The sequence below is a fragment of the Manihot esculenta genome, chromosome 2, assembly GCF_001659605.2.
Source record: "Manihot esculenta cultivar AM560-2 chromosome 2, M.esculenta_v8, whole genome shotgun sequence".
Lineage (NCBI taxonomy): Eukaryota > Viridiplantae > Streptophyta > Magnoliopsida > Malpighiales > Euphorbiaceae > Manihot > Manihot esculenta.
The window spans coordinates 18,269,480-18,282,187 of record NC_035162.2 but is presented as its reverse complement, the minus strand read 5'-3'; the positions used below and the strand labels follow the sequence as shown (position 1 = coordinate 18,282,187).

Below are 12,708 nucleotides of genomic sequence, written 5' to 3'. Positions count from 1 at the left end.
CAATCCATGTTGGAGGGACCACCCGAATTATGACTATGCAAGGGCTAACTACTACCAAAACTATCAAGCCCAAGCAACACCTCAGAACTCCCTTATGGAACTTGAAGAGAAGGTAAGGGAATTGGCAATTTCTGGAAAAATTCTCCAACAGCAAGTGGATCAAGCGGTCAACTCAATGAACGCGCACATATTAAGAAGAGAGGAAGAGCTTCAAGATCTATGGGACGATGACGAAGAAACAGACCAAGCTGCTGAATCTGCGGCACAAATCACCACTGCAGATCCTGCTGCTGACCAAAAATCAGCACCAACCGAAGCTCCTGCTGCAAAAACAGCACCTGCTGTCCAAAAATCAGCAACCTCAGAAATTGCCCCAACTGAACCAGAAGTTGCTGCACTTGCTGAAACTGCCAAAATTACACCAGAAATTACAGAATTTGCTGCTGTCCAAGTTGCTGAAAATAGAGACAGCAACTGCTGTCAAACTGCCACAACCACTGCTGCCCACAAATCAGCACCAGCCGAAGTACCTGTTACATCCCCTGCTGCTGTCCATAAACCAGCAACTACTAGAAGTGCCCCAACTGAACCAAAATCTGCTGAAATTTCTGAAACAAACCAGCCCCCTGGAGAATCCAGCACAACCAGATTGCTAGCACAGGCCGTGGAAGATATTCTGCCAGAAAGTAATCAAGGTAGTGATTTGCCCAAAGATTTGCCCAAAACACTGGGCAAATCACCCACAGACCAGGCAGAATCCAGTCAAAAGCAGAATCAGCAACCTATGGAGAAATTCAAGGTACCTCCTCCCTTCCCAAAGAGATTTGCAAGATCCCAAAAGGAGAAAGAGGAAAAAGAGATATTGGAGACACTCCGCAAGGTGGAAATCAATATACCTCTACTTGATGCTGTAAAGCAAATTCCAAGGTATGCCAAATTTCTCAAAGAGCTATGCACCAACCGAAGGAAACTTGCTGAACATGAAAAGGTAAGTGTGGGGGAGTGTGTTTCAGCTGTCATCCAAAGGAAACTACCAGTCAAATGCAAGGATAGAGGAATGTTTGCGGTTTCATGCAAAATAGGTAATGTGGGAATAAAGAAGGCCATGTGTGACCTTGGAGCTTCAATAAATGTCATGCCTCTTTCTATTTTTAACTTGTTGAATGCAGGTACACTCAAGGGCACCAGCATTATGATCCAATTGGCTGACCGATCCATTGTCTACCCAAAGGGAGTGCTAGAAGATGTGTTGGTGCAAGTGGACCAATTAGTCTTTCCAGCAGATTTTTATGTTATTGACATGGAGGAAGACAAGAGCAACACCACCTCTGATATCTTACTTGGGAGACCATTCTTGAGCACAGCAAGAACAAAAATTGATGTGCATGATGGCACATTAACCATGGAGTTTGAAGGGGAAATTATAAAATTTAATGTTTATGATGCCATGAAATTCCCCAATGATGTTTCTCCTGTTTATGGCCTTGATGTTATTGATGATTTAAGTCAAGAAGTTTTTGATTTTGATCAAGAAAACTTACTTTATGAAGGTCTTTGCAGGAGAGAAGAAGAGGACAGCAACACCAAGACAGACCAGATGGAGTTCTGTTCACAGCTGGTTACAGGTGATTTGACCAGTGATTTGCCCAGTAAATTGGGCAAATCGCCCCAAATCAGTGAGCAGACAGACTTAACAGAAGGTGATTTGCCCAGCAATTTGCCCAAATCACTGGGCAAATCAAACAGCAAGCAGACAGAAAACCAGCATACAGAGAATGCACCAGAACTGAAACCATTACCCAGCCACCTCAAATATGCCTACTTGAGAGCTGAAAATACACTTCCAGTAATTATTTCCAACCAGCTCAGCCAAGAAGAAGAGGAAAAGCTCCTTGATGTGTTGAGGAAGCACAAGAAAGCAATTGGGTGGACATTGGAGGACATAAAAGGCACCTCAAGACCATTCGGTGGAGGCTCAAGACAGGATGCAGCACATGGAAAGCATGTTGCAGCTGCTGGTTCAACATTTTCTGCCCACAGACCATGACAGACAGTGATTTGACCAGTGATTTGCCCAAATCACTGGGCAAATCACCCCCCAGGCCAGGAAGTCCTTTTTCCTTTCCTTCTTAATTCTTTTATATATATGTTTACACATTGAGGACAATGTTTGCAGTAGGTGTGGGGGTACCTTTAGGTTATTTTTGCATTGTTTACATAATCTTTTTTGCTTTCTTTTTGTTTATTTTGCATCTTCTTACCCTATGACACACACCAAATTTTTTTTCTTTTCACACATTTTGCACACATTTTTTTCACTTTCAGCACACACTCACAGAATTTTGTTTTAGCTTTTGCTCTACTCAGCATAGATGACTAAGTTAAAAAAGTTTCCTTATCTCATAACCCCATTAATTTGCCACCCCTTTAAGCCTAAATTGAATCATTCACAGTATGTTACCTTCACTTAGGGAGTTTTTCTCTTGAACTGAATCCTTAAATTTGCTATGGTCAAAGGAAATAAAAATACAAATACATGCAAACACAAAGTTAGTGTAACTCCCTATGAGTTGATTTGCCCAAACTATCATGAAAAACCAGCACAAAGCACAAATCATAAACCTGTTCCAATGGTCTAAGACTATGAACTGTGCCTAAAAGCCACTTGGAGAAGTGACTGACTGAGTAACCGGGGGTGTATCACCCATGTACACAATCGCGTAAAAAGGTCAGTGACTTTTTCAAGCAAATAAGTTTCGATGGTCTAGACTATGAACAGAGCTAGTAGCCACTTGAACAAGTGACTAACTGAGTAACCGGGGGTGTATCACCCATGTACACAATCGCGTAAAAAGGTTAGTGACTTTTTCAGGTAAGGATAAAAATAAGTGCTGCTGAAAATAAAAATAAAAATAAAATAAAAAGGAGAAAAAGAGAAGGTGGCAAGTCACTCCTAGGGGTTGCATTAAACCTAACATAAAAGAATAAGCATGATTGAGTCAAAAACCTTTCTCTTGACCATAGTAGGTGAAAGGAAACAAGGGAAGGAGAGGATGACCTTGGTGCATGTACTCTATACTGTGATACTTCAATTTAGGAGTCTAGGGAGGGCTGATTAAGTGGTACTTAGGCTCTAAGGAAAAAGGAGCTTGATTGGCTAAGTTATTTGTTGCTTGAGGACAAGCAAAAAGCTAGGTGTGGGGGTATTTGATCAAGCATAATTTAGCCACATTTTTATCATAATTATTATTGCTTATTTACACATTTTTTAGTTTAATTTATGGTTTTTATCTTGTTTTTACAGAAAAGGAAGAAATTGGAAAATGGGAGAAAAAGTGCAGAAAAATTACAAAATGATGATTTGCCCAGTGATTTGCCCAAAAATCTGCTCCAATCACTGCCCAAATCAAAGTTAAAGCAGAAACCCGGAGGCAACAGACAGCAGTGATTTGCCCAGCGATTTGCCCAGAAACTGGTCAAAGCACCGGGCAAATCACTTTGACAGCAGAAAATTACAGCAGAGCGGGAAAATTGGCAGCAAACAGAAATTCGAATTTTCAGAAGTCCAAATCCAATCCAATCACTTCCAACACAAATCCAAGAGCCACGAAAGAGCTTCTCATCCAAGGAAATCCAAATGCAATAAAATTCAACATCAAAAGAGGAGTCCAACACCAAATCAAAGAGGGATTTCAAAACCCTAGATGAGAGAATTCTTCAGCTATAAAAGGAGGACTTCCAAACCAGAAAATCACCATCTGATCAGCCATTGAGCTTCCTCTCCCCTTCGCCAGAAACTCTGCAACTCTTCCTTTTTCTTTTCTTTTCATCTTTTTGTGTATTTAGTCCACCATGAGTGGCTAAACACTTTATTTTCTAGTTGAAGTTGAGAATATTCAGATTTGTGATGAATTGAGAGATTTAATACTCCATTGTTGAACTCTTATTTGTTTCAATATTTATGCAATCTGATCTTTTCTACAAGTATTACTTTGCTTTTAAAATCAATAAGGGCCCATTGCTTTTAAATTGCTTGAGTAATATTGTTTGAATGGTTTAGGTCCGTAATTGCTTGGATTGTTCAAATACACATTCAATCAGGTTGCATAACCTAGCCTTGACCACGCGGTTGGCAAGGATAGAATTGGGTTTTTCTAAGTCTTAATGCAGTCAACAGTTGTTCGATGCTACAATGCCCCAAGGACGTTCCTTGGCAACTTGTTGATTAGTGTTTGATTAGCGAACGTTTCCTAATCAAACTAGAACTAAGGAAGAATTTGGATTGTGAGAAGCGTCTTCCACAACCAAAACTGATTTATTGAAATCAAATAGGAGTCTTTAATAATCAATGATCAATTCTGAACAAACTGAATTAGACTCACACTTCAGCTAGAATCTCTTTCTCATTGAAATTCTCATCTATTTAAATTATTGCTTTCTTTTGCTATTTAATTTTTAATCATCAAATCAAAACCCCCCTCTTTTATTTACTTGTTATTTACTTTACCTAGTCATTATTAGGAAAATCTTTGGTGTCAATTCCCTGTGGTTCGACCCTATTGCCACTATCTACAAATTTATTTGTTGGTTGATAATAGGTTTATTTTTGACGGCTTCGACAACCGCTATCAAATTGCTTGAGTTATTCAACAATAGATAATAATTGGTGTAACCCACTAAGAAATTGTATGGTCTAACTTAAACTCACAATACGATTTGATTTGTTGGTTAGAATTAAGTCTCTTTAATTATAAAGGCGATTGATAAATTAAATCTAATAGACGTTTTTTAGGGTTTTGTTATTTAAGTATCTTTTTTATAGCAACAACCAACATTCTCTTTTCTGCCAAATTTCTTTCTTTTTTTTTTTTTTTGTGTTTTCTTAATGCCATGAGTGGCCAATTTCTCTAGTTCTAGTTGGAAATATGTTCAATTTCAGTTTATTCATTGTGAGATCTAAACATTATTATTTATTGTTATTTTTCTAATATTCATGTAATTTCAAATATTATTATTACTAATAGCGCCCGTTGTTTATATTTTTCAAGATAATATATTGTTAATTTGAATGATTTAGTCCATAATTATTTGAGTTATGCAATAATAGATAACAATTAGTGTAACCTATTAAGGAATTGCATGATCTAGTTTAAACCCACCACGCGATTTGGTTTGTTGGTTAGAAGTAGGTATCTCTAATCCTTAAGGCGGATAAATTAAATACAATAGATGTTTTTTGGATTGTTTGTTGACTAGGGTTAATTAGCTAATACTTCAAGAGGATTTCTCTAGGATTTTACAATTTAAACACCCTTTTTGATAGTAGCAGCCAACATTCTCTTTTCTAGCTGAATTTCTTTATTCTTTTTGTGTTTTCTTACATGGCTGTGTGGTCAGTTTCTCTGGTTCTAGTTGAAGATAGCTTGAATTTCAGTTTTTTTTATAAATTGTGAGATCCAAACATTATTGTCCGTTTTTATTCTTGTAATATTTATGTAATTTTAATTATTATTATTATTATTATTACTACTACTACTTTGTTGATTGATCAAGAGGGCTGTTGTTCATATTTTCAAGGTAATATAAGTTTCAATGCTTTAGTCTATAATTGCTTGAGATATTTAATAATAAATAACAATTAATGTAATTCACTAAAGAATTGTATAATTTAATTTAAACTCACCACACGGTTTGGTTTGTTGGTTAGAATTGGATCTCCCTAATTCTCAAAGAGGTTGATAAATTAAATCTGATAGATGTTTTTTGGATTGTTTATTGATTAGGGTTAATTATTGGATACTTCAAGAGGATTTCTCTAGAGTTTTGCTATCTAAGCACCCTTTTTGACAAGAACAGCCAATATCCTCTTTTTTAGCCCAATTTCTTTGGTTTTTTTTTTAATATTTTCTTATACTCATGTGTGGCCAATTTCGGTAGTTATAGATGGAAATAAGTTGAGTTTCAATTTTTTTATGGATTATGAAATCTAAATATTATTATTCATTTTTATTATTCTAATATTTATGCAATTTCAGTTATTATTATTATTATTTTTTTATTGAAGGATTAATAGGTTCGTTGCTCATATTTTTAAGGTAATATATTATAAGATTGAATTTAGTCTATAATAGCTTGAGTTTCAACAAAAGGTAATAATTAGTGTAATCCATTAAAAAATTACAAGATCTAGTTTAAACTCACCATTTATTAAGGCGATTGATAAATTAAATCTAATATAGGTTTTTTGGATTATTTGTTAATCAGAATTAACTAGCAAAAGTTTCTTAATCAATTTACATATAAAGGAAGATCGGCATTTTTCATAACCATAACTAATTTATTAGAATAAATAAATATTTTTTGATTCTATGAATCAATTCCCACAATTAAAATAAATACTATTATTCAACTGCAATTTATTTACATTGAATTTTTTTCAAGTCTTATAGTGATTACTTTAATTATCTTATTTTTATTATAGATTCACCTTGATCAAAAACTCCTTTTTACTTTTATTTTTTATTTTATTAATTATTAATAAAAACCTTTTTATTTTTATTTTTTATTTTATTAATTATTAATTAGAGATTTTTAGTATAAATTTTCTTATAAATTCGATTCTATTTTTTCTGTATACAATTTATATTTATTAAATTAAAATAAATTATTTTTTATAGTTTAGACATACATCACTCATCAAATTTAAGTCTAAATAATTCAATAATTAGTATTGAACCTTTTGTTACTATTATTTTATTAAAAGTTTAGTTAATTTTAAAATTTTAATTTTAACTTTTAATTTGAAAAATAGTTTTATATTATTAAGCTAATTATATTTTACATGTCATCAACGGTATTGTTTTAAAAGATATCCTGATGTGCAGGTTAATAATTACCTTAGTTTAAGTGATTATAAATTTGTTACTTTATAACAAAGGGAATCTCATTTTAAAATATAAATTATTTTAATTAATTGATTTATACTATTTCTGTCTTATAATTTTTATTTATTTTTTTATAATTTATTTTATTTTTACTTTATATTAATATATAAATTTATTATTATATATATCTTCTTAATTAATGATATTGCTCCAAATATTCCTTAAAAAATAACCTTAATTAAAGGGGGCTAAAGCAAGGGTGGGTTGTGCTTTTGTTTTACCCTTTTTCTTATACCTTATTTTTTATTGTTTACTTAATTTGCTGGCCAGGGCTATAAACTTTTGCCTCTCTGGGCAGGAGTGGACTGTTTTTCTCCTAACCTGGCTGTGGGTCTCCTCTCACTTACCGTTAGATTGGGTGTAGATAATTTGTTTTGATTTTTATTGTAGCTAGGCATATTTGGAGAGGGTTTAGAAGGCTGCACGTTGGTTATGAGTTTTTCTTTGTGGTTTTTCCTACCTTTCAGGATGGCGGCTCCATAGATTTAGTGTTTCATCTGTTTTCTAGACTCATAAAGGGTGATAAGTGCATTTCGAGTCATCACGAAGTATATCTCTAACTCTCTTTTTGGAGTGGTCTGGTTTAGTGAAGCCTCCCTTGACCAGGTGTTGATGGTATGACACATCAAGTCCATCTCATCAAACACTCACTTTCACCTTTTTGATGCGATTCTACGGTTACATGTGTATTTAACCTGAAACTTAGATTTTTTCCTTCTAATTGTTAAGGGTTATCGAAGTTGTTTGGATGATCATCTCCTTAGGGCTTTAGTGAGTGTTCTATGGCTTTTCCGAGCTATTGTAGCTGGAGAATAGTCTCTGCCTCATGGCTACTACCATTATAGGCGACCAACACTCTAGAAAGGAAGCGGCGTGGTTCTCAGTTGCATTCTCTTCATCAGTTTTCCTCTAGGGTGAAATAAATTCAGATCTTTAAAGTTTATCTTAGACTTTAAAGATATATATCTATTTTATTAGTATTAGATCTGGAGTCTTTTATCCATCTAATAAATATTAATGTCTTCGATAGAAAAAACTGAAGGCTGGAAATAACAGTGGTTATAAAAAATTTAAGTATTTAAAAAGTTTAAAGAAAGCTTTTTAATTTTAAATATAAAAAATAATTATAATTCTTAAAAAGAATATAAAAGTTTTAAGAGTCAATTAAAAAATAAATTTAAAAACATTAAATATTAATATAATAATAAAGAAATTAAAAAATTTCAATGCTCGTATAACAATATTTTTAAAAATTTGAGAAGGCTAAATATATATATATTTGACAAAAATAATGAAAAATAAGGATATATGAACAAATTTTGTAAAGTTGGAGAGGCTAATGTAGGGAGTGCCATCAAGGATGTAGTCCCATCCCTATTTATGTGAGTTTATAAAACTTTTGATCGTTCTATTTAAACACATTTTTGTCAAATTTATTTACGTATTATGCAATTTAGGAGCACTTTTTTTTTTTTTTTTCTCATCTTTCTCTCTTCTCTGTGGCACGTGTTTGTCTGTCATCGTTCCATCGGCCGTCTTCTGCCTAAACGATCATCCTTCTTCTAGTCTCTCCCTCTCCACCTTCGTTGGGTGGGGTTATATCTAAATAAGATTTTGTTTTTTTTTTTTTTTATTTGCAATCTGAGTTTGGAGTGAGGGATTTCTTTTGGATATACTTTTTTTTTTTATATATATATGTTGTGGTTGGTTTTTGCTGGTTTTTCTTCTTACTTGTAAATCTAGATTTTAATTTGGAAGTGCATATAAGAACAACCATTGGAAAGATGTGTAACCGAAGTCTTGGAGCCTTCGCTGCTTGTCTATGGAGCTAGAAAGACCCACGATAGTCTGCATTTCTTTTAGTTCAGAACTAAAGAGTTGGTCTTGGTAGCCTTCGCGACATTGCTCTGTTTCTGCGATGCCCATCCACCATAGCTCGCTTGGTTTCCCTTCTCCATTGTTTTTGGTCTCTTCGGTGGCTACTGTGACTTCTGGGTTATTTTCCATGTCTTATATCTCCTATTTTGGTTGCTTTGGGGCTTCTTATGCTTTGAGTTGTGGTTCTTTTCCATGCCTCTATAAGTGAAGTGTTTAATAAGTTAATATAAAGTAGTATAGAAATGTAACTGTATACTTGATGGGCAAAATTCACTAAGTTTTGTTGGTGAGATCAACGGCACCCACTTTTGCTAGTTTATCCAGTAGAAGGGTTTTTTTTCTTTTTCTTTAATTATAAGTGATGGGTGGCAGAGATATTGTTGCTAGGTATACCAACAGCAAGACATGGTTCATCTTTTTTATATTTATTTATTATTATATAATCTAAAATAATAATATAATATATTATATTAATAATAATGTGTTTTAATAATAAAAAATATATAATAAATATTACAGTATTTATTTAATAATATTAATTACCATATAATTTTTATGATTAAAATATATTGTTAATTATTATTCATAATATATTTTATTATTTTTTTTGCATATTAAAGAATTTGAGAGATACTTATTAATTTTCTTGGGCAGTTATTAGCACTCTAAACTGAACATATTCCAGCAAAAGAGAAAAAAAAAAAAAAAGTAACAAAACGACATAAAATAGAAGAGTTTTGTGTTGTTAAAGGACTAAGAACCTGAAAAGAAAAGGTAACTCACTAACGAACGGGTACAAGAGCATGAAAATATCCTAATATCGCCTAAATCTTGATTGAAAATTGATCCAAGTATGGATTCTGGCAAAGCATAGAGAATGAAATGGTTGGTATCTATAGGGTCCTATTTGTTAAAGGGCATGGTTTGACATTCTACTATACCAATATTCACCTTTTGTTTGAAATGATTAATTTTGAGAGAATTCAAATGAATTGAATTTTTTTTTTTTTTTAGTTTTTGTGTTTGACAAAACTAAGAAGGTAAAAATTTAATTCTTCTGAATTTTTATTAAAATTAATTTTGAATGAAAAGTAATTTTATTAAAATTATTAAGATTTTGTAAGAAATTATTTCAGTTAATACTACTTGTATTAAATTTACTTAATTAGACTTGATAACTCCATTTTTTTACTTTCCCTCTATCTTTTATTTTTTTTCACCTTAACTTCAAATTTGCTTGTGTTTTTAATTAATAATTATTTTTTAAAATTTATTTAAGATTAACTATTAATATTTGATGTATTTATAATTGATATTAAGAAATTAATTATATTATTTTGTTAATTTTTAAAAATAATTTATATTTTAATTAATATTTTTAATAGTAAAAGATGATGTAAAGTTTAAATTTTAAAAAAATGACGTAAAGTTTAAATTTTAATTATTAATTCTTTTAATAAAAAAATCTATAGCAATTTCAACCGATTATTATTAATTTGTAATTACAATTAAAATATATAAAATAATAATTTACTATTACTACTTTAAGTCTGTTTTTATAGAAACATAAATTTTCCAAACTTACTTTTTTTTAATATTTAAATTTTGCCAATTTTATTATTGAAATTATAATTGAAAAAGAAAATGTCAATCACTCAATCCATTTCATTCAACATGACTTGCTCCTCATAATATCATATGATGAGGGCATAACAGTACGGAATCCTCAAACTCAACAATAAATTTGAAATCAAAATATAAATATATATCAAATTCAGAGGGCAGAGCTGATTGTGTTGCCAATATCAATGACAAACCGATATCTAACATCAGCTTTTAGAATGCGTTCCATAGCAGTGTTCACATCCTCAATTGGAATAACTTCTATGTCTGCTGCTATGTTGTGTTTGGCTGCAAAATCAATCATTTCTTGTGTTTCTTTCATTCCCCCAATGCAACTACCTCCCACCATCTTCCTTCCTGTCAACAGTAATTAATTGAAATTATTTTTTTTTTATTTGAATAATTATGAATAAGAAGGAGAGAGGAATGGAAAATTACCCATTAACAAAGGAAAGGCTGGTAGCTCAAGTGGCTTCTCTGGAGCACCAACCAAAACCAGCTTTCCACTAGTCTTCAATAGCCCAATCAAAGGTACAAGTGGGTGCATTGCTGACACTGTATCAATTATTCCATCCATTGTACCCATTGCAGTCTGTACCAACAAAATTATAAATTAAAACAAATTAGAAATTCCCAAATCATGGGTTATCCAAGAAACTTCCAAATTATATATACCTTCATTTGATATTGGTCACGGCTAACCAAAAATGAATCAGCACCAAGATGCTCAACAGCCTCCTGCTTCTTGCTAGGTGAGGTGCTAATCACAGTAACCTTCACTCCCATAGCCTTAGCAAATTTCACTGCCATATGGCCAAGTCCGCCCAGGCCAACTACGCCTACGTGCATGCCAGGCTTGTTGAGTCCATAATGTTTCAAGGGGCTGTACACTGTGATCCCAGCACAAAGGAGAGGAGCAGTAGCATCAAGAGGTAAGGTATCTGGAATACGAACGATGAAGTGCTCATCGGCCACCATGATGTTAGAGTAGCCGCCGTAAGTGGTGGTTCCGTCATAGTACTTAGCACCATAGGTGAGTATCATCTCTGGGCAGTAATTCTCAAGATTGTTTGTGCAGTTATGGCAGGAATGGCATGATCCCACCATGCAGCCCACACCAACTTTATCTCCCGCCTTAAATTTTTCCACTTTGCTCCCGACCTCTGTCACCACTCCCACAATCTCATGCCTGCATAGCAAATTCATCAGCAATGATAATTTCTTATATGAGTTTACTGGGGTTCTAAGTTCCAACTGTCTATAACTTTACAATTGAGAAAAAGAATTTTCATAATAGATATAAGATGATAAAAAAAATACTTACCCAGGGACAAGAGGGTAGGTAGAAGTGCCCCATTCATTCTTGACCATGTGAAGATCTGAGTGGCACATCCCACAGTAGAGGACCTTGAAACAAACGTCTTTCTCTCCTGTTTCCCTGCATAATGTTAATAACTCGGATATCAGTTTTGTTCTCAGAGATTCAAGAAAAAGCAAAGAGATTTGTGGAACTATAAGAAGAAAAGGAACCTCCTGGAGAAGGTGAAGGGAGAGAGGACACCAGATTCGTCTCTTGCAGCCCATCCGAATGCCTGCTTGGGATGCTCTTCTTCTGGCAATTTGGCTACCATTTTTCTTCGTAGATGGAAAATACAAAAGCAAAGAGATGTCTGTAAGATGAGTTGATGGCAGAAAAAAGCTTGAATTCTAGTTTATGATGATTGCTTAGAGGGTACATGCTCAGCAATATATATAGTTTGTTGGAAGTGGGAAGATGCTTGGTTGGGCTGTGGAATGATGACGTAGTTGGTGAGCTTTCCTTCTCCTGGGCCTTACGTATTAGCTGAGCAAAAGTGCTTGCCGCCGGACGATGAACCGGTCAAAAAAAAAAAAAGGAAAAAGAAATTCTCACGTATTTTTATTAGTATTTTAATTCGGTTCGATTTTAATAAAAAAAAAATTAAAAAAAAATTTAAATCCATCAGTGATAATACCATATTATTTTTAATAATATATATAAATTAAATCATATTAAAATTAAAATATTTTAATTAATTTTAAAATATTAAAAATAAAGTATAAAAAATAAAAAATTTATTAAAAATTGAAACCGATCGAACCGAACCAAATTGAATCAAATCAGATTGGTTCAGTTCGATTCGTTTTCTTATCAAAATCGATTCGGTTTGATTTTTATAAATATTAAAATTTCAGTTTCCAGTTTATTCAGTTATGTTCGATTTTGAATTGAATCAATTGAATA

At 32.9% G+C, this 12,708-nt stretch overlaps 1 protein-coding gene across 1 annotated transcript; it reads right to left on the bottom strand.

Annotated features, from left to right (window-relative positions):
* Nucleotides 1-10,454: 10,454 nt before the first annotated feature.
* LOC110604940 (probable mannitol dehydrogenase) lies at nucleotides 10,455-12,168 on the bottom strand. The gene is made up of 5 exons (XM_021743225.1): nucleotides 11,976-12,168; nucleotides 11,770-11,883; nucleotides 11,121-11,634; nucleotides 10,884-11,037; nucleotides 10,455-10,802 (listed from the first exon to the last, which is right to left on the bottom strand). Exons 1-5 carry the CDS (start codon nucleotides 12,074-12,076, stop codon nucleotides 10,597-10,599), a joined length of 1,089 nt encoding a protein of 362 aa, XP_021598917.1. The 5' UTR covers nucleotides 12,077-12,168; the 3' UTR covers nucleotides 10,455-10,596.
* Between the last annotated feature and the right edge of the window lie 540 nt (nucleotides 12,169-12,708).

Bases quoted from the DNA above. Each gene is read 5' to 3' on its own strand.
- LOC110604940 (XM_021743225.1), bottom strand. From the start codon at position 12,076: ATGGTAGCCAAATTGCCAGAAGAAGAGCATCCCAAGCAGGCATTCGGA. The intron at 11,884-11,975 runs GTTCCTTTTCTT...AACATTATGCAG, and splicing joins CCCTTCACCTTCTCCAGGAG to GGAAACAGGAGAGAAAGACG. The intron at 10,803-10,883 runs GTAATTTTCCAT...TACTGTTGACAG, and splicing joins AGCCTTTCCTTTGTTAATGG to GAAGGAAGATGGTGGGAGGT.